Raw genomic sequence first — 22,088 nt, 5'->3', positions numbered from 1 at the left:
AACTGATATAGTCGCCAGACGTTCAATATCTGCTTTGTGCATTCGCAATAATAATATTTATGAGTTTGTTTTGCTGAGGAATCAAAGACGGTCATTGACTTAACGGAAAAGGTGGCGAAGTCACCGCTGTGAAGTTACCCACAGATCCCATCGCAAAAAATGCCGAATACCCGATATATGAAAAGCCAATCGTTATAACTTTGGCTCTAGATGACTTCCGGCTACCGGCAACGACGATAAATGCTAGCGACAATACACAAATGACTAAAATTATTGCTTTGTCGTATCCACGTCCGCACTGAATATTTATGGTCTCCTGTTCGACTGTGTCCTAAACTAACTCTAGATAAATATTTTTTCTTGCATAGCACTTTTTTAACTTGTTTAATAACAGCTAAAAGATAAAAAAAGTTAAAAAAGAGCTAAAACATTTACTTTGATTTATATGTATTAATCTTTACCCTCACATAAATTGTTAATTTAATATAAAATTTAATTATATATCAAGTGATACAAATATCACCATTGGACCCATAAAACACAACAGCCAATAGAGAAGATTGAAAGTGATTGCTAATTTTTTTATACAAACCAATTTTTTTAAACAAATATTTCATTGGTACGCAATCCTTACTCATTATTTTCACCACATAAAAAACAAATAATCTATCGAATGATGAATATTTGTTACACAATACATTGAATTGATGTGACTGGGCAGCGTGAAACGGAAATGGATGATGCTAGCGCCGTCCAGTGGCAAGAGCACTTATATTTACTCATATATGGGAAAATTTTATTTACACAATTTATCAACTTAAAGAATAATACATTAATCTTTAATTATAATGAAAATAGTACGCCTTTTTGTAACTTCAAAATAACTGCATTTTCATCAATATTGCCAAAAGAATAAAAAGCTAATGAAATCAAACTGGAAAAAAACGAATAAAGAACCTTATAAATAAATAATCTTTAAAATGGGTTTCTAAAGCCACTGCAAACATAGAACAAGTAGATCTTTATTCCCTTGGCAGAAGCGACTAAGTAGCATTGTAATGAGTAATAGCCAAAATGCAATATATTAATTTAGGCTCTTGGTTCAGCTGCAGTCTCCGTTTCGAGCCCAATCTTCTCGTGTGGTAATTCGATATAGATCGGCCGATTTAATGATAAAAATCGTTGATTATCTTCAACGATTTTCTCCGATTGACGATTCAGTGCCGCCATCTGAAGAAATAAAACATATCCAATCAGATTACATAATTAAATATATTGATTATGAACTGTAAACATACCTTCCTTTTGTACAAGATCACCAACAATGTTAATACTGAAATTACGAATGCTGAGGCAGCCGCAATAACAATGATGGCTGTATGGTAATGTGTTACTACGGATACTGGCGACTGTGAAACGATTTCACGGTGCTCCAAAGCCACAACCCTATCCGCCATTGTTGGCTCACTGTTACCCAGCTTGTGGATAAATCTCGATCGAGTGATATCTGCTACTATGCCTGGCAATCTTTGTTGTATAATCTAAAATAAATAATAAAATTTGATGGTAAAGCATAAAAGGTATTAAGAATGTAATTACTAACCATTTGTTCGAGACGGTAAGCCACATCAACTTTTTTACTACCAATTAAACCAAATTTGACGTATAGAACATCAGAAGTAATATCACTTGTTACGCCCTCAGGCGTGAACAATCCTTTCATATTTCTTATAATTTTAGCAATTTGATTTGCCACTGGTACCGCTGTAATGTCATCATATTCACCGCGGATTCCTAAAGTAACTTCAATCTGTTCAATAGGCGTCGGTACTAAAACATTCAACATTATTTTCTGTTTTGTTAGTAAAATGTACAAATACATACGGCAAATATGTTCTCCTTTTTTGAAAGTGCTGGTGTTAATTAACTGATTGCCAGCCTCATCTACACACCAGCATGTTTCATCTTCGCATTGTGCAGGGTGAAACTTTCCATCACGATCACATTTAGCCCCCAATGCTTCGCAGCGCGTTCTCAACGGTAACTCCCAGTCTACCAAACTCATGTCATTCTGCTGTTGCTCTTCTTCTTCGAGATTACCTAGTTGCATCATTAGTTCTTCCAAAACCAAATCTGCGTCGTTGAATACATCACTGCGATCACGCGCTCTATTTCTGGCCTGCCTGAAGTTGCATTCGGGTTGAGCACCCCGTGTCAAAGTACCTTTCAAAGGTTCTCCTTGCGGTGTAACACACCAGCAAACGCCGACATGATCAAGACATTGAACATTTTCCCAGTTTCCAGAATTTGAATCACATTTAGGCATAAACGTGGGTTTATTGTATCGCTCGGATGCGCGTTGATTCTTTTCTCTGAGGCGTTCGCATTGGCTAAGCACTGGGCAAACTGCGTTGCACATTTCTTCCGAGTGAAAATTATTATGGTTGCCTTGACAACCTGTGAAACTAAAGAGTTCACACTTATTTGTCCTTGAATTGAAGTGATATCTAGTAAGATTTTTGATGTTTTCTTCATTATCACAAACGCCCGCATCAAATGGTTCAAAACAAACATCTCGTGGTTTTGGGCAGCAAACAGCATACTCCCCAATAGGAGATAGTTCGCATTTATGAGAAGATGGACAACTATCGTAGTCCGGACCACAATTTACTTGTTCATTTCCCATGCGCAATGGTTCCCCAGATTGGCACGGATTTTCCTTTTTCGGCAAACACATTGGAACAGGCGGACATGGCCAGTTGGTGCACTCTACTTCAACAAGACGGCATGATTCTCCGTCTTCACGACACTTCATTTTCTCACACGGGTTGATGCAACGACAAGTACGACATCCATTCTCGTCCAACTCAAAGCCATGTTCACAATCAGCAGAGCATTTATACATTGGACATTTGTTACTTTCGAATGTCTCGCAGTCAAGTGGTTTCTTTGTTCGACTCTGTGAAATTTCAAAACCACGGAAGTCAACGCACCAACACTCACCCGTGCCAGGATTACATTGTTTGATTGCGTATTCGCCATCCTCCTTACACTTGGGAATATAAACCCTTCCAGCGGGCATACCACTCTCATGCGCCTGATGCTCGGCAACGATTCTTGCGTGTTGGCACCCGGTCAACAGCAGTGGATCAACACATTGCGTGCCACAGCCATTCGAGCAGCACTTTAATGTGCCATTACAGGCTAAATCTGAGTTGCATGCAAAATCGCAGGTCGTGCTACCGGTGGCTGGGACCAAGTACGGGCATTGCCCTATCTTCTTTGGAAGACATGCGGGTACTGGAGGACAGTAGTGATCTTTACAACTCACCTCTACAAGTTGGCAATGTTCATCTTGGTTGCATGCAACAGTCGCGCACGGATCACGACATTGACAACTAGGACAACCATCGTCTTCTAAGACGAATCCGTAATCACAACCCATGCGACAAGTTAAATCGAGACATTCGGAAGTTTCCCATATTTCTGTACAATTTTTTAGTGCTTGCGATTTTCCACGAGTTTTTGGTATTTCTGTGCCGTAATGATCAACACACCAGCATTCATCTTGACTACATTGAGATGCCAGGTAATTTCCTTCAGTATCGCACTGGGGTTGCGGTAATGCAATGGTCATACCCTCGCGTGTTCCTTCCATACTATCCGTAAAACTGAATAAATATTCGCACACTAAAATAAACACACACACACATAATTATTTACATATTTAAATCACACAATAATTGACATACTGGTTTGAGCTCTAGCTTCAGTATTGGCATTTGAATTCGCTGCCACTGTCATAGTTTCCTCCACATGTTCTTCGCTACCTTCTAAAGGACAGCAAACAGCTTGAGTAGATCCTGGCACAGCGCTACATTCATGTGTATCTGGGCAAAGTGCACCATCATCCTCCCTCAACGCACAGGCAATTGGGGCACCACTTAAATCATCGGTCATTGGGGTACCTTTTTTACACGGATTTGTGTAAACTTGTTTTGGACGACAAACAGGTAAAGATGGGCACAAAAAGTCTAAGCAACTTGACTCTTTGACAGTAATGCACTCTTCATCTTCTGGACATTTGTAGCCCTCACAAGGATCATCGCACTTACATGTGGGACATCCATCGTCGTCTAGTTTGAATCCATACTCACAAATGGCAGCACAGTCAAGCCTTTCGCAACGCTTTGTCTTCGTGCCAATGCTGCGTCCCAAGGTTTGTGAACGCGCTGAAAAGCATACAATAATGTCAGCTTCGCAGCGTGCAAACACGGAGCGTACTCGCCAATCATTCGACTAATGTCAGCCACACAGGCTTGGCGCATGCACAAATAGTCACTCACCATCCGTCAAAGTGCAATTTGTGCTCTCAGCAGGTCCCATGGATCCCTTCATTTTTCTTCCCATGCGATCCACACACCAACAGATTAATCCATTGCGGCTGCATTGCTTCGGTTCAAACTGACCGTCGGTGGAACATTGTGGGATGTAGCCTCGACCCGCACGTTCACTCACTGCCAGCACCTCGGAGAGTGCCCGTTGATGAATGCATTCTATAATCAGATGTATTACTACCTACATGCCACAGAAACTATACACATAACATACCAGTTACATTACGCGGATGAGCACATGATGACCCGCACTGCTCAGTGTTACAACACTTCTGCACCGAGGGACATTCCAAGTCGTGAGAGCACATCATGCCGCACTCATATACTTCTTCATGCTTAGCTGGGCACGTGCCAGCTTTTTGAATTTGCAAAGAAGCAGGGCAACACACACCGTAGTCATTTCCCGGTTGGACTAGACATCTGTACATAGGTGGGCAACTGGGTTTAGTAGCATCGTTGCCACACAAGAAAGGACGAACTGTATCACTTATCCTTAATGGATCACCCACCGGGCAAATATTGTCCAAACTTCTACCACGTTTACCTATTAATTGAAAAAACAAGTAGAAATTGACGACAAACTTAGTTTTAGTTTATATTGTCTAACGCGACTTGAGTGAGTAGTAAGTCGGCAAACACAAAGTGCAGTCGTTGGTAACTTTCACTTTATACCATAAACAAAACAAGCAGATAAGGACAAAAAAAAAAAAAAAATCTTACATGTAGGTATTGGTGGACATGGTGGATCTTTACAAGCGAGGTCCTCAAGTTGGCAAGATAACGCGTCTGGGCATTGAATGTCATCGCATGGATCACGACACTTGCACAATGGGCAGCCATCTTTGTTTAAAGTAAATCCATGAGGGCAGAACATGCGACACGTATGAGCTGCACACAGTTTTGGTGCTGTAATAGTTTAATTAAAATTATTTACATTGCTTGATAATAACTGACATTTTCCGACATTTAACATTATTTAGATAGATATAATTTAGAAAACCACGAATTGAGTGTCCTAATTTGCAAATATTGCGTTTATTCAGATAACTACAGAATAGGTTATCTAAATCATGCAATAAACTCTTTCGTTTTTCAATATTGCGATCGTGATGCCAAAATAAGCATTTGACCTTTTTTGATCAAGCCAAGCGATTTACATCGAGTTAAAATTCTGACGAACGTGAAAAGTTAGCTTCCCACACTTTGGGCCAATTTATCGATGTTAGTTTGTAATGGTATAATGTAAAACTGATAGTTACCGGTGCAATTGACTAATGCCGCAGCCGGAGCGCGGGTGCCAGGCAGCTCAAAGCCCGTTTCATCAACGCACCAGCATGAACTCACGATTTCGTTGTTACACTGAATACGTTCAAAGCTTCCGTCTTTGCTGCATCGCGGCATGCGGACACTCTTCTTGTCAACGCCAAGCGACTTTGCACGACGTGATGCTGCTCTGCGTAGGGTACGACATCCTAAAATAGAAAAAATCCAAGCATTGCAAAAATTAGTAATACAAGAGAAGATAACGGCTTATACGAGTAATAGCTTGTATAATTAAAAAGAATTGTATAAATGAATTCTGTGGTATTCAATGAAACAGAGAATGTCAATTGCAAAGATGCAAATTAAAGGCTACGTTTGCTGATATTCAACATTCGATTGTTGCCTATTGCTAATGCTAACAAAAAGCAAAGGTAAAGATCAATAAAGATTATTCTGTATGTCTCCGTTGCACGTTAAAGATCAAGGCCTGTTGTAGAAATATGAGACTCATCACTTTTTGCGCTTACAAAACTCTAACAATTTGAATTTGACTCACGTAACTGTACATTTAATACATGAACATGAACATATGCATGAGGAAGACTTTCTATTTTAATATTTTTAATATGCGTATATTTTGATTTGTGCCGACTATCAAATCGAGCAAAAGGTCAAACTGTAATTTAAACCTTTGCTGACTGTTAATTTTGATGATACCAAATGTTTACGGTTTTAAGGTCTTGACGAAATGCAGTAGAGGATGTTAACACAAAGCGTTTTTTTCACGAAAGCAACAAACGTACTCGGTGCACTTTCTTCTTTCCAAAGAATTCCAACGTAAAATAATAGCAATCCACATTATAAAAAGAAACATAGAAAGTGAAGAATAATAGAAATCATTCACCGAGGCGGGTAGGCAATAAAGTGTGAGTATACGCATGACGCATGTGCGTTTAGTGCATTTTAAGAGCTACTTAAAACAAGCAACAGTTTCACCTTGACAAAATTTTATAATAGTCGATGAAGTTATTAACGAACGGAAGGTTGATAAGAAAAAATATACCATAAATATGATTAGTATATCAGTGAATTAATTATAATAGCACTAATTTAGATGGGGAAAATGTCACGCTCTTGTGATTCGTGTAATGATTATGAACATAATGTTCAGAGAAGCGAGCTGCAATTATGCACTTTACACAAACCAAAAACCTTACACTTTATTTAGTTTATATTCTACGCTTTGCATATTACAGCAAAGAAAAGTTTACAGCTTCGCGCTAGTTGATGAAAATGAAAGTGAAAGCAAAGATAATTATAATTTTCCACTATCAGCAGTTCACGACAACTAATTAATAGCAAAAAATCATGATTACAAACCTGTATTCAACTGCTTGCTGCACACCTTTCCACATGGACTGTCGCAACATATGCTGTCCGAGCTGCAATCCAGGTCTTCGTCACAATTTTGCGCATTATAAGGACATTCGTCCAACTTTGGACACTTGTCCTCTGCAGTTACATCACCATTGCCTGCCAAAAACAAAAACACACGTTTTACATTTATTACCTTGCTAATTGCGTAAAAAATTAATTAAGTGTATCCTAAATGTAACTGTAACACAGAATTGTAATTAAGTGCGTAGTCACTCGTCTTCCGTCATATATATGTTTTGCTGTGGTCATTAGACATTAACTCACAATCAGCTTCGAATCCGCTGTGCAAAATTGAATCCTACGCATCGCTGACTACGAATACAATTTCAACATAATTCAACAACGTGTGTAATGTTAAATTCATCCAAACAATATTTGACGTGCCAAATTCTGCAGCACGCAGGAGACACCGATTTGTCCCAGCGAATTTGTATTCCGTAAATATATCAACACAATGTACTATTTGCTTACTAGAAAGTTGTGTCTAATAAAAATTGCAAAATTTAAATTAATCATAGTTTCTAGGATTAATTATTTAAGCATCATCAAGCAGCGTTTTGTTAGATTTTTTTTCTGGTATTTCAATTTGGACCAGAAGTAATATTCAAAGTCCTAGTGCTGTAAAATATGTCATAATTAGATTAATTTGTGAAACATTAAAATAGTGTATATATCTTAGGATCGAGGGATGAATTAACTTCCAACTTGATTTACGTTATATTTCATGTTGATTGAACATTTAAAATTAAGTTAATACTATTGTTGCTAGAAAGATTGCCTAATGACATTGTTAAACACTTTTTTAAGTTCCCGATTTACCTCAAACCAATTTAAGTTGAGAAACAATTGCGCATTGTATACGCAAGTAGATTACTGTACTAAGTGAGCGTGTGTTTTTATTTAACGACGTAATGTTGATGAATATAAATAATAATGAATTGTGTTTGTAGTTTCGAATAATTTTAAAGAATAAGTTCATTACCTCTTCATTACGCAATTACTTTTTAAAACTTAAACGACGCCTACATACCTAACAAATAAGACCTAATTATTGTTAAAAATTGTTCAATATACAATTAATAATAACAATACTAATTATTTTTATATAATATACATATATAATATTTTTGAAATCAATAAGTAATTAGTAAGTGTTTTGGTATGATATTAGATTGTAAGTCGATACGGGTAACTTCCGGGCTTTGCCAGTAAAGCCATGGTAAGTTTATTCATCATTTCCTTCAATTCTATACTTAGTACTTCTTTATTCAAGGTACAATTTATAAAGTTACCAGAAACTAAGATCAACGGAATTAACGGATTAATGATTTTTCCAACTCATTCACATTCAAGTTCGAGCAATGGATCTGAGTTTTTTTTCTATCTTCTCTTTCGTAAAGTTTTTGTTAATTTATCACACACAAAGATCGCACAAGAGCTTCATTATACTCGACATGTTCGGTATTGTGTAGTGAGCTTTCGTTTAGAAGTGTTTATACATTAGAAAGCCGGAATGAATAAAATCCGATGGTAATTTCGCATTAAATTGTTTGCAATTCACGCACTCCGCAGCGGGCATGTCAGAACGACGCCATACTATATGAATGTTTCGATGCGTACGTATGGGTTTTTGGTAATACAAACAATTGCTGCTTTTTATAGTTAGTTTGTAATAGATAATAACTTCATGGAATTTCAAATACGCAATTTTTTGTTATTATTGTATAGGAAAAGGAAATCGTGCAAATAAATCATTTTTACGTGGTTTGGTTTTGCAATTTTAATGAAGCGTCCTTCCGACATAATGATACAAACATTCAAATAATAATATATTTTTCAAAACAGATACACAACTGATTTTCAAAGAAACAGGAAGCAATAAAATATTGATGAATTTTTTCATAATTTCAATAAAATACTCTTGTGTTTACCGATATTATCGTTACATACAACCAATAGAAATAGAAGAGTTATATAAATAACTAGCAAAGATAATTCTGTTTCATTTTATATAATAATTTGGCCAATTAAATGTATGTACGTTAAAAATTGTATAGACGAACATCCGGTGACAGCTTATTCAGTGCATGTGTGAAGTTTAATATATATGGACCAGTTTGAACAATTTTAAATAATTTTAAAGTTAATGAATCTATTTAATATGGTTTAAATTTGTGAAATAATGCTTATGATTTTTAAGCTAGATTTATTCTACTTTTTAACTTAATGATTATTTATTTATTGTTCAGATTAAAAGATTAGCAGTCAATTAATAATTTATTATTAATTTATTATATTCATTTGAAAAGTATAATTTTCTGCAATTTTTACAACACTAATAGGAATTAATAGCCTGAATAATGTGATAAATAAATGAAATTAAATTGAAGTATTATTTCATTGTTATGTGATTTATGAAATTACTCATTTGTTCAATAAATTCGTGTATTGTGTAAACCAAAGGCCATTTTGAAATAGCGCTCCATTTGCACCATTTGCGTAATCAATACCTTTGGCGTCCGTGCTCGATCTGCATTTAGGTGAATCTTCTCTATTCAATACTCAGTTAAGCAAAAGCGTGCTCGCGCTCGTCCATCAACACGTTCAACACAGTTTTATTATGCATTAGCAATGCGCGTCGTTTGTTCGGTCTGGTTGAAACATGGTTTGCGATAAATCTGGGTCGTATAATTTTGAATTTACTAGATACGAGTATATAGCACCGCCCGTACTTCCTTCAGCCGCATCATATCGCAACGTGGAATATTTGCCGCCACGCACACATCACTCGCTTGAAAGCGTATTGTGAATCTGATTGAGCTCAATTCATAATTTTAATTATAGGTGTATATTAGATTATATTTCATATACATATACTGGTAGATGGATAGATGTTTTATAGCTTATTGAATAGATGTAGTGAATGCCGTGCTAAGACACTATTCGTAAAGCGATGACATTGCAGGAAGGTGATGTATAAATTCATGATCGTCAAATGCAAAATGCATCGAGCACGCTTGATGTGAATTGTTTTAATGTCATAAAAGTTAAAATAACAATTCATTGTCAATGACTATTGTTAAACGTCCTCCGCACAGACATAAATTGTACAAATAGACACACAATCAAAATGGATGCAAGTTAAATTTGATTTTAAAATTTAAACGCCTTTTGTAATTGTATATTCTCAAATAAACTGTTTTATAAACGGTTTTATATTATTTGCTTTGGCAACATCATTATAAAATAAACTTAAAAAGCTAAAATGTAAATCGTGAGAGTTATGACTGGTACCGCGCAATACCAAGCTCAGCACGGTACCACTTTTTATACATTTTGCGGCCAATTCCGTTTGACTCACTGACCGACTGTCGGCCTAGCTGCGTAGTAAGAACGATGACACTTCAAGTTCGTCATTCGTGTTTGTACTTCTTCTGGCTGTGAAGACGATAAATCGCAAGACCGTTGTACTCACTCGAACCGCACAGTTACGAATGGAATTCTATAGCATTTGAAAAGCCCACAAGCAAATAAAATTATCAAATCAGAATTGACGTTTTACAGCCAAAGAATATTCAAAGAAACTACCAACAGGAAGATTTTAATATCTTTTGGAGGTTTGGCATTAATTTATTTAATCAAAATACATTTGTATGATACGGTACTTTACTAACCTGCTTACTAACTTAAACTTTTATCATTGGTTCTCGAGATTTATACAAAAATTTTATTCAGATCAATGGAATGCTAGTTTCAATGTCATTCTTTCGCTGCATTTAACAATTGTGGGAAGACCGTGGATTTATAAAGTGTATAACACTATAAAACGTATCATTGTAAGATTGTTCCGAAACACATCGCTGTTTGCACTTTTTACCACAATGCGCTGTTTTTTGCTAATCAGATTTTTGTTCGTTAATCGTGCGTTTCTATATTCAAAAGAGACCGCAATTAACCCAATTCCATGCAAAGGTATACTGTACTTATGTTGTACTGCTCATATACACTTTAACTGCTTAGTAAAGTCCCTACATGCGTTGCAGACTTTCCATTAATATGATGCTAGTCGAAACCAATAGGTAATTAATAATCGAATATCGTTGACAAAAATTTGTTCAAAGAAAATGGAAAGAGAAATGAGCGTAGGTATAATTCAAATAAATGTTTCGCTTAAGCAGAGTGGAAAATGTATATGCCGCAGTTGCACGCTTAATGTAAATAATGTTTTATTACATTGATTATAGGCAAGAGTTGCACACATTGCAAAGTAATCTAAATGAGCATTAATTGAATATTAATAACGACGGCTGGACCGCGGAACGCAAAACTTTGCTTTCGTCGTGTCATTGGAACAAATTAGCGACTAATTGGTAAACAATTCGCACCCACGTTCAAATCTATGATTAATAAATGTTTGTGCGGACGTGAAATTTAGCGTGAAATTTTTCTGCAAGTAAATATAAAATTTATTACATTGCGAAATTAATATTGTAAAATGTAAAAATTGTACTTTTATAATGAGGCTGCTAACATTATTTCCTATACATGTATGCACTTAATGTAAATTTTAATGAATTGCGTCTTACCTTTACTCCTTTTCGCTGCGGTAATCGTTGTTGTAGCCAGGAAAAGTAGCACTCCTAACAATGCAGACCACTCAAACGGTCTCATTGTTTATGTTTTCTATAAGACAGAAAAATCAAAAACAAAAATTATTAATGACATTGGAGAAACATTAAAACGATATTGAACAAAAATTTTCTGCCAACGCAAAGATGAATATGTATGTATCTAACTATGATATAATTGGCAATTAGTCGACAGTCAACTTTAATTTTGAATTCTCAACCTAGTCCTCGCATCAAAGTAATTAGGAACGTCATTGTATAAATCGAATTTGTGCGGGTGGCCGTAATGCCGACGTTGGTATGCAATTAACGCAAGCTTTCCATTCCATCCCGGGTCGCCCACCCGAAGGTATTTCCTTAATTTGTTAATAATATCAACGTCATCAATGTTGAAATCGAAATATTCACTATGTGGGATTACCACAAACACAACATTTATTTATGACTAATATTAAAGCAAATGTTTTTGATTTAAAAAGAACAATTCGAAATATGTGTACTTTAGGTTACAACACACATGCGCGATACCAACATAAAAATGACATAATCTCATCGGCCGTCACACACTGTGCACCTGAATGTATACCGCACAGCGAGTACTATACAAATGCACACAATTTCCTGCTGATATTACGTTGGTCGGGTAACAACGCTACCGTTCTATCCGCCGACGACGATGAAAACTTGCAAGGAGCAAACATCGCATTCGTCTGCGCGTCCGTATGGAGCACGACCGCACTTAACAGGATTATGATAGCGACATCATGATCGTGGAAGTCGAAATAGACAAAACAACAAATTACCCAACGAGAATAACTTTAAATTGCTTGTGCAACAACCTACTACAACTAAAAAATTCTGCAGAAGAAAATTCTTCGAATGAGATAAGATCAAAGCCTTCGAAATTGAGTGACGAATTTTGGAAGAAAAAAAAAACATGTGTGTATATGTTTAACAATAGTTACTAGCAACCGGTAGTTCTAAATAGAAATATTTATACAAAGCAAGAGTTTATAATGCTTATATTATAGGTTATGTTAGATTATGTTGCTTCGTGACCGTTATGACAGCAAACTTATAGGTTATAGTTACGTTCTATTTACTGATCTGTATATACCTCTGGATTGAATATGTATCAAAATACAAACAGTTTGATTTACTTGTTTATGTAGGTACTGGACAATTTAATTTGGCAACGAAAAACCCAAGTATGGATTCATAAGGGATTTTTGCATTTGCGGAATTGAACATGATCTGGTGGACAAAATCCACCATGATGTGGATGATCCGTACGTAAAATGAAAAATCTGTTGAATAATTTGGAAATGTGTTTGCAAGTTTCATTGTAGTAGTTTCATTTTAAATATTGAGCAAAGTGTGCGCCTCAACCTCGGTTTTAGGATTTTTCAGTATTTGATAACTTCTTATGGTTATAGGTATACTATCCTCAATCCAAGAGAGTTTACAGAACAGTGGTTCTCATAAGCATATAAATATTCTATAAGCAATAATTACTGTAATTTCAACAATCCCTGCGTTCAATATTATGAATTTACCAACAGTAGACTGGATGCGCAATTAATTATTATGAAGTGTTTGCTTGTTATGTATCTGTTACATCTTCGTTTTGTGCTGCACTAAAGCATGTAAAACATGTAAAGCATATGGCAGCATATCGGTGATGATTTATACGGTTCAATTAAATCGACTGCGATTTTGTAAAAGCAGATCGATGTGAATGTTATTGAACTCGTTCTTAGTAATTGTACTCTGTGTACCATGTTTTAAACTGTTCGAACGAGCCACTTCTACTTTATTACTATTAAAAACAATGTGACGTTAGCTTGCAGCACCAGGTAACGGAAGTAAAAAAATTATATTGTAGGCAATCCAATCTACCTATGCGTTTTTTTTGTAGTGTATCAAGTTTCTTATCCGATTTGCATAAAATTCATTTGATGTCATTTATAATACACAATAAAGTATACGCTGCATACAAATACAAAAGGCAAGTGAGCCAACCGTTTTTTGTTATTCAAAACAGTGGATTTGCGCGCGTAAAGCCTCAACAAAGAAGGCAACGACGACGAATTCCAACTCGTTCTGTTTATTCAACAAATCTGCCCAGCTCCACGTCCCTGTTGCACACCGCTGAAACCAACAACAGGAAAACGCGTTATGAAGAAGAGCGCCCGAGCTGCGCTGGTTTTCATATGCAAAGCGAAAAATGCCAAGCAATAAATTTAATTACGATTATCAACGCCACAATGGGCAGCGGCGCAATCGGAGGACACTTTTTATTGCACCGCTTTATTATTATCATTTAAATGACCCAAAACCTGCGAGTACAGATTTTAATTAAAATGGAAATGATCTATGATAACAATATGAATAAAATGCAAACAGAGCGGCTGAAAATCTAAAATTGGAAATGCTAATGAAATTACCTTTTCATTTTTTGCGACTAATGCGTATAACATTTGTTAGGTGTGGCACTTGTGAGGGCAGGTGATAAAAGATAAGCATGAAACAATGAGCACTTGTAATTGTAAAAGAATGTTGAATAGCGTTTATTGAATAAGGCGTCTCTTAATCTGCGTCTGCTGCGCTCTGCTTGTACTTAGCTACTGCACCGGGCGCACGCAGTGCGCCGGTGTTGCGCGGGAAAAATAATGTAATGTATGTTGTGTTGTTGGTTGCCTACGTTACGCATTTCGCTAACACTCGACCGTCCTGACTCTCACTCGTCCTCGAGTGTGTATGCTGCGAAGCGGGCTGGAACCTTTGTGACTCGTGAGCTCTTCCTTACGTTTTTCACCTCGGCAGTGGCGCTTCCACTTGCCGGAACTTCTTCTCCTGCAACGTCGTCAGCTTGATTGGGTCGCCAGATTTTGAGCTGACTGACGTGTGCTGTTGTCGCGTACAGCTTCCCAGGCTCCTCTTCGTTCAGATTGATTACGCGGTATGTGTCATTGGGGAGCACTTCATACACCTTGAGCGGTCCTCTGTAACGGGGTTGCAGTTTAGTAGAGTCACCCGTTGCAACACTATTTGTCTTCATAAATACAATATCGCCTATGTCATAGTGGACATTTAATAATCTTTTGGCGTCGAACTGGCGCTTGTAATTTTGCTTTTCCTTTTCCAGTCGAGTTCTGACTTTTCTTTGTAAATCGCTAGGGGACTCGTACGTTTCCTCGTTGACGGTGAGGCAACGTGTTACACCATCGTTTAATCTTGGTGCGTACCCAAACACTACCTCAAAGGGCGTTTTTCCTGTAGTCTTGTTAACTGCGGTGTTTAAATCTCGTTCCGTGGATTTTAGTTCCTTATCCCATTTGTTATCTTCGCTGCAATTTCTTAGCAGTGGTAGAAGCGTACGGTTCACGCGTTCTACTTGACCGTTAGCCTGCGGATGTCGTGGTGAATTGAGCGTGTGATTTATTCCATGCTGATTGCAGAACTCGGCGAAGGTGGACGAGGTGAAACAAGTACCACGATCGCTGATGATACGCTCTGGGGCTCCAAAGTCCTGCACGAACGCTGAGAGGGCCTTGATAACCTCCGGAGTTTTCGTCGTTTTGGTAGCGTGTAATCGGACGAATTTGGTTAAATTGTCGACGATTACTAGTACATAGCGTTTGTGAGACGTACTCTCAACAAAAGGACCAACGTGGTCAATATGGATGACAGCAAAAGGGCGGCGCCCCGAGGGAATAGGGTGAAGTTCGCCGGCCTTCTTCCCACTTTTGTTTTTCAGGATGATGCATTCAATACAACTGGCTATGTGCTGTTTGACATACTGTGTCATCTTCGGAAAGAAGTAGTGGCGTCGGATCTTGGCTACTGTGCGCTCGACGCCAAAATGTCCTTGTAGGTCATGATACTTTGTTACTAGGCTCTTTCGCATTGCCTTTGGGGCGACAAAGATCAACCTTTGAGTCTCATCCTCTTGAATTTGCTTATAGAGAATGCCTTGCTGAAGTACGTAACCATTTACTTCCGAACTCTCGCTTGCGGTACGTACCTGCCTGTTGAGTAACTCGATTTTGCGTTTGAGTAGCTCGTCAGATCGTTGGTACAGTACTATTTCCTCCTCCAAGGAAAGTATCGTGAACACGTTTCGGGTGATCAGATTCTCGACGGGAGTCTCACCCTCGTTTGACACTGGTGCGCGACTCAGCGCATCAACATGTATCATCTTTTCGCCAGGACGATGTTCTACCTTGAAGTTGTATTCACACAACATGTTGAACCACCTTGCTACTTGTGGATACTTTGTTTTGGCAGTATTCAGAAACACAATCGCCTGACAGTCGGTGACCACAGTAAACGGAATATTGATGAGATAATGTCGGAGTTTCTCGACGGCCCATACCACGGTCAGCAGTTCGAGTTTACTCGAGTGGTAATTACATTCAACATCGCTAGTCCTGCGACTTACTGCATAGACCAAGTGAAGTTTGTCATCGTGTTTCTGTAACAGCATAGCACCCAGGCCTTGGCTGCTCGCGTCTGTATGCAAGTAGGTCGGGCGTTTCGCGTCGAAGATTTTGAGTACCGGGCTCTGCGTCAGAGCGGTCTTCAAATCCTTAAAGGCAGCATCATGGGCAGACGTCCAAATGTAAGATTCGTTTTTGCGGAGCAATTTGTTCAAAATGGCGGCCCTGGAACCAAAATTGGCTATAAAACGGCGAAAGAAACTAGCCATTCCCAGGAAACGCCGTAGCTGGTGGATATCTGTAGGCGCAGGATACTCCGAGATCGCTCGTAGTTTCGCGGGGCCAGGCTCGATGCCATCGGCACTCAGAATGAACCCTAAATACTCCACACGCTCCTGCATGAAGTAGCATTTTCGATCCTCAGCGTTAATCCGGCACCTCTCAACGCCATCAGGGTCTTGGTTAACCTGACTCGCATGTCCTTCCAATCACGCGCAGGTATGAGGATGTCGTCAAGGTAGTACATCACCGTGTCATTACGGAGAGGTCCCAAAACCTTTTGCATTAGTTTTGAGAAGTACGAGGGGGCATTGGTCAAGCCAAATACCATTCTGGTAAACTCACCCGTTTGGTCCGGAGTAATAAAAGCTGTCTTTCTGCGTGCTTCTTCCGACAATGGTACCTGGAGGTAACCATGAGCCAAATCAAGTGTCGTGAAGTACCTTGCATCGCGAATCTGTGTCAGATGTTCATCCATGTCGGGCAGCGGAAATGGCAATGGTTCGGTCTGGTTGTTCAACCGTCGATAGTCGACAACCATTCGGTACTCCCCAGTCTTCTTCTTCACCAGCAGTACAGGGCTGGCGTATGGTGAGGTCGTGTCGGTGACTAGACCTGCATCTCTGTATTCGTTGATGATGGTGTTGAGCGCCTCGCGCTCATCGGCACTACATCTGTAAGGCTTCTGGCGCACGGGTTGACTGCCCGGCACCTCGGTGATGTCCATTTGTAGGACCGTTGTGCATCCTAACTCGGAGGAATCGATCGCAATGGTATCGCGGAACTCGTTGAGGAGGCCATGCAGCTCGTTCACTGTGTCCGTATCCAAATTGTCGTCCACGTTGATGACCTCGAGTGGAATGGGTTGCTGGCGGGGCTCAGCTTGCTCCAAATTCAGTACCTCACCCCGAAACAGACTCGTGTTCTGAGATACATGAGTGGGCTCAACCGCCCAATTGATCAGTGGAAAAGCATGCGTTTCCGTACCTGAGACAACCTCTACCAGGTTTACGGAACGTGGTGGAATGTTCGCTTCCGTCGTCACTCGATTTGACGCGCGCTTCTTCGCCTCGACTTCCAAAGCAGAGAACGGATCATCACTACGGTACGTAAATATCAGGTCATCATCAATGCGCATGTAGACGATAGACGGGTTCTCGGTGAATGGTCGACCGATGATGGCGTCCACGCTCTGAACGTCGTCGGGAACGATGCTAAAGACTATTTCTAAGAGAACTACACCATCGATGGCAACATCCGCCGTGACAAATCCGGGAGATTTGACAACATGGTTTGCGGGACCAAATGCCTTCAGCAAGGTCTCCTTGCGCTGAATGGTAAAGCCTGCGGCGATGGCTTGCGACGCCTTCAGGGTGCACTCCGAACTTCCTGGATCAATCAAGCTCTGGAACGCCATTCCGTTGCATGTGATTGGCTTCAAGTATTTGAGCACACCATCATTGTCTTGCGAAGTAATGATCTTTACTTGTCCATTACTCTTTGCGGCTGTCTCCGCTGGACGGGTTTCGGGCTTGGATAGTCCGCGTGGTTTTGGTGGGATAGGGCAATCTCTGGCGAGGTGTCCCTCCTTGTTGCAGTTGAAGCATTTCATGACTCGACTTGTAGTCGGCTGTGGCGGTGCTGGGGTTGCGGACCGCCCTACTTCTGATGGTTTCTTCATGGGCGCACCATAGGAATCCATCACACGTGGTGCATGGGTTGATTGACTCCTGGGAGAAGGAAACAAGCGCTCCTCACGAGCCTTGTGCACACGCAAATAATTCAGCAAGTCATGGTACAGGCTGTTGGTGTCGGCGTGACGTTGTGCCATCATGGCTGTGCACAGCTGCTTATCATACAACCCAATAAGCAGTTGTTCCTTCTTCTCCTCCAGGCTCAATTCCAACCCTGCACATAAATGAAGTTTGTTGTAAAAGTAATCAGTAATATCAAGGTCTTTGGATTGTACATAACTTTCCATCCGCTTCCAACGAGTAGCAAAACTGTCTTGTTGGATGAAGGTGTTGGTGAAGGCGGCTTCAAAATCGACTAACGTGTGCACGCCCTGCAGATCCTGGAACCATACGGCGGGTCCTCCAGCGAGATGCGTTCGCACAACCTCTAGCGCGTACGCGTCGTTCCACTGATGTAGTTGGCATTGGCGGCGTAGCGATGCCAACCACTCTGAGGCACTCGTCTTCGCGTCGAACGTCGTAAGTCCGGACTGTGCACCCGGTGCACTATGGTAGGTGGTGGCCGGTGGCGATGGGCGCTGCGCCATTGCCATCGACTGCATTAACGTATTGAACATTTGCATCACGCCGGCCAGGGTGGCGGCGTCCGTGCCAGGTTGTGGTGGCATCGGTTGTTGCGACGCACCAGCTTCGTTTCCATCATCGCCCATCGTGGATGTAGAACGTCTTTCGGCTTCTCGGGGATACTCGCGCGAATCGTCGTTGGCCGGGACGTTGGCCGTTACTCGTGCGTTCCGTTGTGCCCCCTTCGGCACGTGTTCTAACCTCCAAGATTTCCGTTGGCGCGGAAAAAAAAACTAGGCTGCCTCGCGCAGGATGCTCTCAATAATGCTCAAGTCTCACGTCTTACCTGTTCATCCCACTTCTGAGATGTTAGGTGTGGCACTTGTGAGGGCAGGTGATAAAAGATAAGCATGAAACAATGAGCACTTGTAATTGTAAAAGAATGTTGAATAGCGTTTATTGAATAAGGCGTCTCTTAATCTGCGTCTGCTGCGCTCTGCTTGTACTTAGCTACTGCACCGGGCGCACGCAGTGCGCCGGTGTTGCGCGGGAAAAATAATGTAATGTATGTTGTGTTGTTGGTTGCCTACGTTACGCATTTCGCTAACACATTGAACAACAAATAAAGCATAACCATATTTTTCAATGGTCTTAGTATTACGACAAAAAATTGTCATAAAGTCACGTAACTTCAAAGAATTAATGCGTTGCACGATGTATGAAGAATAAAAAATGTGTATTTCATGGCCGAGTAATTAAAAACAAGCGAGATTCAAGTATATGTAAAAAATCGTGCTACCTCATATACACCAGATTGAATAATAATTAAAAGTTAGCAAAATGGAGCATTCTAGGAAGTTATTTCACAAGGTATAAAAAAATATTGTAAACAAGACATTGGTGACCCAACACACAGCATAATTCATTAGCTAATATTAAAATAATTCATACTGAAGATTGAATAACATATTTAAAATCCAGGGATATTGGTTTTATGTGATATGTGAGGAAACTTTAAAAATGTTATTTTTTTTACTTTTACCTTGAAAGCGCAAGCTCCACCACGTGACTAAAGCCCGTGACTAAAGTATTTTATTTTTAAGTAGAAAAATCTAAACATGGAAATAGGGTAAAAGTATGCTTTTATTTTATTTTCAATAATTTCTTGCATTGACGATTTCGGTACAGTAAACTTTACTCTAGGCAGATTGTTGATTGATAGCTTTTTAAAGTTTATATTGTTAAGAGCTTCCTATATATAAATTAGTTTCAACCAAAAATGAGTTCTTTTAACAAAATTGACGAAGATTGCTCATTATAATAATAAAAAAATATATTTTAAAACAACAAATTTTATGCACAACCTACGAAAATAACGTATTTTTAAATTAATCTCCTTTTAAGTTTTTGAAAATTTCTACTTAATGATGTCTGACGGTTGATTTCTGAATATGGCAAAAAGTACGACTTGAAGTAAAAGTGTGTGATTAAAATAGTCACTAAGTAAACATCGTGTAGGTAATATAGATCGAGAAAGTGTTTTTAGTATATCTTTTTAAGCTGGTGTTGTCTACTTTTTTTTGTTTTGTTTTAGGTATCTTGTATTCTTGTATCGTTACACGTAGGTATCTGTATCTCTATAGCCAGTGACGTGTCTTGTGTCCGGCGAAAACGAAACGACATTAAGCGTTGTTGTTTATGTAAGAGTAAAAATCACATTATTGCCGCCCGGGCAAAAAAACTCCTTTGAAAGAGTTCAAAAACCCGATTAACACAGGAATTGTCAAAAATATTCGTAAACTAAATAATTTACATTTTAAATTCAAATTTTGTTGATACTTTAATTGTTAAAATTTCAAATGCACAAAAGTATAAAACTAAAAATCAGGATCTAAAAGATCTAAGTTGACGGATAAAACATTTCATTTAATTTTTATTAATATTATTTATTAATATTTTTTTTATAACTGAGCATTTCGTTCCACATATACTACAAATCCGCAAATATGTCATATATCATATAACAGAATGTAGAAAGTTTAAAACATGCCAAACTAGCACCTGTTAACCAAAACTTTAATTAATTACTCAAAAAGAAATGGCAGATCTAATATATTATACATAAATGATAGAAATACAATTTTGTATAGTAAAATAAAGTAAACTTAAAAAAATGAATATACAAAGTTAATTTGGACAAATGAATACTAGAAAAGTAGAATGTTTTTGCGGAAATAAAATTGTCAGAATCAGAATATGAAATTTCTAAATATAATTAGTACCACAATCCTAAATAATAACTAAAACTTCATTACAGCTTAGTAATAATATTCCAAAGCGCAATAATTTTGTTAATTGACAATTTTACTGTAGAATTAGAACTAATTTGCTTTGCTCGGTTAAATAACACATTAAAAAAAAAAGAAAAGTTTTTTCTACTCACTTATAGCATCGAAGTAGTCCACAAGTGTGTAAAGTGTAAAGTTTTTCCAACTCGTCAATAGTCGCTGGAAATTCCCGAGAAGTTTCCTCTTTTCTCCAATGCACAAGAAGGCGCACTCTTAGTTTTTTTATATTCTAATGCCCGCACGTACGCGTACGTGAACTTGCACGTAAGTAGTCGCGTTTGGTCGAACAAACTTAACGCGGTCGCAACGTCGTTTCTCTTCGATATGAGTGCAGACAGTACGCGCGCAAAGTTGTACGCAGTTGTCGAGTTCTTCGGCTTCCACGTCGAAGGTGTATACGGTATGCGCTCGCGCTCGAACTCGTGCTCGCTGGTCGGACAACAGCACACTGACCGACTTTCCAATGCGGTGTCGAGTCTTCTAGTAGGAGAGAGCCCGCGAAGAGCGCGAGCTGACGTCAGGTGAGGATCCGGGAGGACCATTTCCATCCGTTCATCCGCGTGTATTACTCATGCATACACCGGAAGGCATTCGCTCTGTTGTTCATTACAGCGGACCGCACAATATTAATTTATCGTGCACTGGCGCTTAACAAAGTTACACTCAGTTTACCTCCAATATCGACCCGAAAGAGTTAAGATCGTTGAGAATGTTGAGGTTTATCAATCCAAATCAAATTATGCAAACGCGTACATCGCAGAACGTGCTCCAATGTGTTGTGGTAATATATTGCACAATTTGGAATTCCCTCATGGATCTAGCCTCTGGTTTATTAAAACTTCTCTCTAAATTACTTAGATTTGACACTGCACTCAGAACTGACGTCAAATTATTTTGTAATTCGTTTGGTCATGGCACAAAACAGAGTTACTTGTTAGTGGGTATTGGAATTTTGATGTTGCAATCATTTTATGTCAGTACAGAAGATTATTAACAGGATTTTAAATGGGGACATAAAACTAATATTAGTCGTTTG

General features: G+C 38.9%; 1 protein-coding gene and 1 long non-coding RNA gene across 2 annotated transcripts; one reads left to right on the top strand and one right to left on the bottom strand.

Annotated features, from left to right (window-relative positions):
• Positions 1 to 769: 769 nt before the first annotated feature.
• LOC135798913 (balbiani ring protein 3) lies at positions 770 to 21,519 on the bottom strand. The gene is made up of 12 exons (XM_065311895.1): positions 21,148 to 21,519; positions 11,684 to 11,780; positions 7,041 to 7,193; positions 5,657 to 5,869; positions 5,118 to 5,303; positions 4,612 to 4,941; positions 4,347 to 4,556; positions 3,753 to 4,232; positions 1,885 to 3,690; positions 1,604 to 1,830; positions 1,299 to 1,541; positions 770 to 1,230 (listed from the first exon to the last, which is right to left on the bottom strand). Exons 2-12 carry the CDS (start codon positions 11,766 to 11,768, stop codon positions 1,090 to 1,092), a joined length of 4,074 nt encoding a protein of 1,357 aa, XP_065167967.1. The 5' UTR covers positions 11,769 to 11,780; positions 21,148 to 21,519; the 3' UTR covers positions 770 to 1,089.
• LOC135798919 (uncharacterized) lies at positions 12,113 to 13,619 on the top strand. The gene is made up of 2 exons (XR_010549809.1): positions 12,113 to 13,014; positions 13,162 to 13,619. It is a non-coding gene; the product is annotated as an uncharacterized lncRNA (long non-coding RNA).
• Positions 21,520 to 22,088: the final 569 nt, after the last annotated feature.

This window comes from Atheta coriaria, unplaced genomic scaffold (genome assembly GCF_025399875.1).
Source record: "Atheta coriaria isolate IRGN ID8LTWV9N9 unplaced genomic scaffold, Caltech_Dcor_3.1 hic_scaffold_9_pilon, whole genome shotgun sequence".
NCBI classification, from domain to species: domain Eukaryota; kingdom Metazoa; phylum Arthropoda; class Insecta; order Coleoptera; family Staphylinidae; genus Dalotia; species Dalotia coriaria.
The sequence above is the reverse complement of the archived record's forward strand: the minus strand, read 5'-3'. Positions and strand labels throughout refer to the sequence as shown.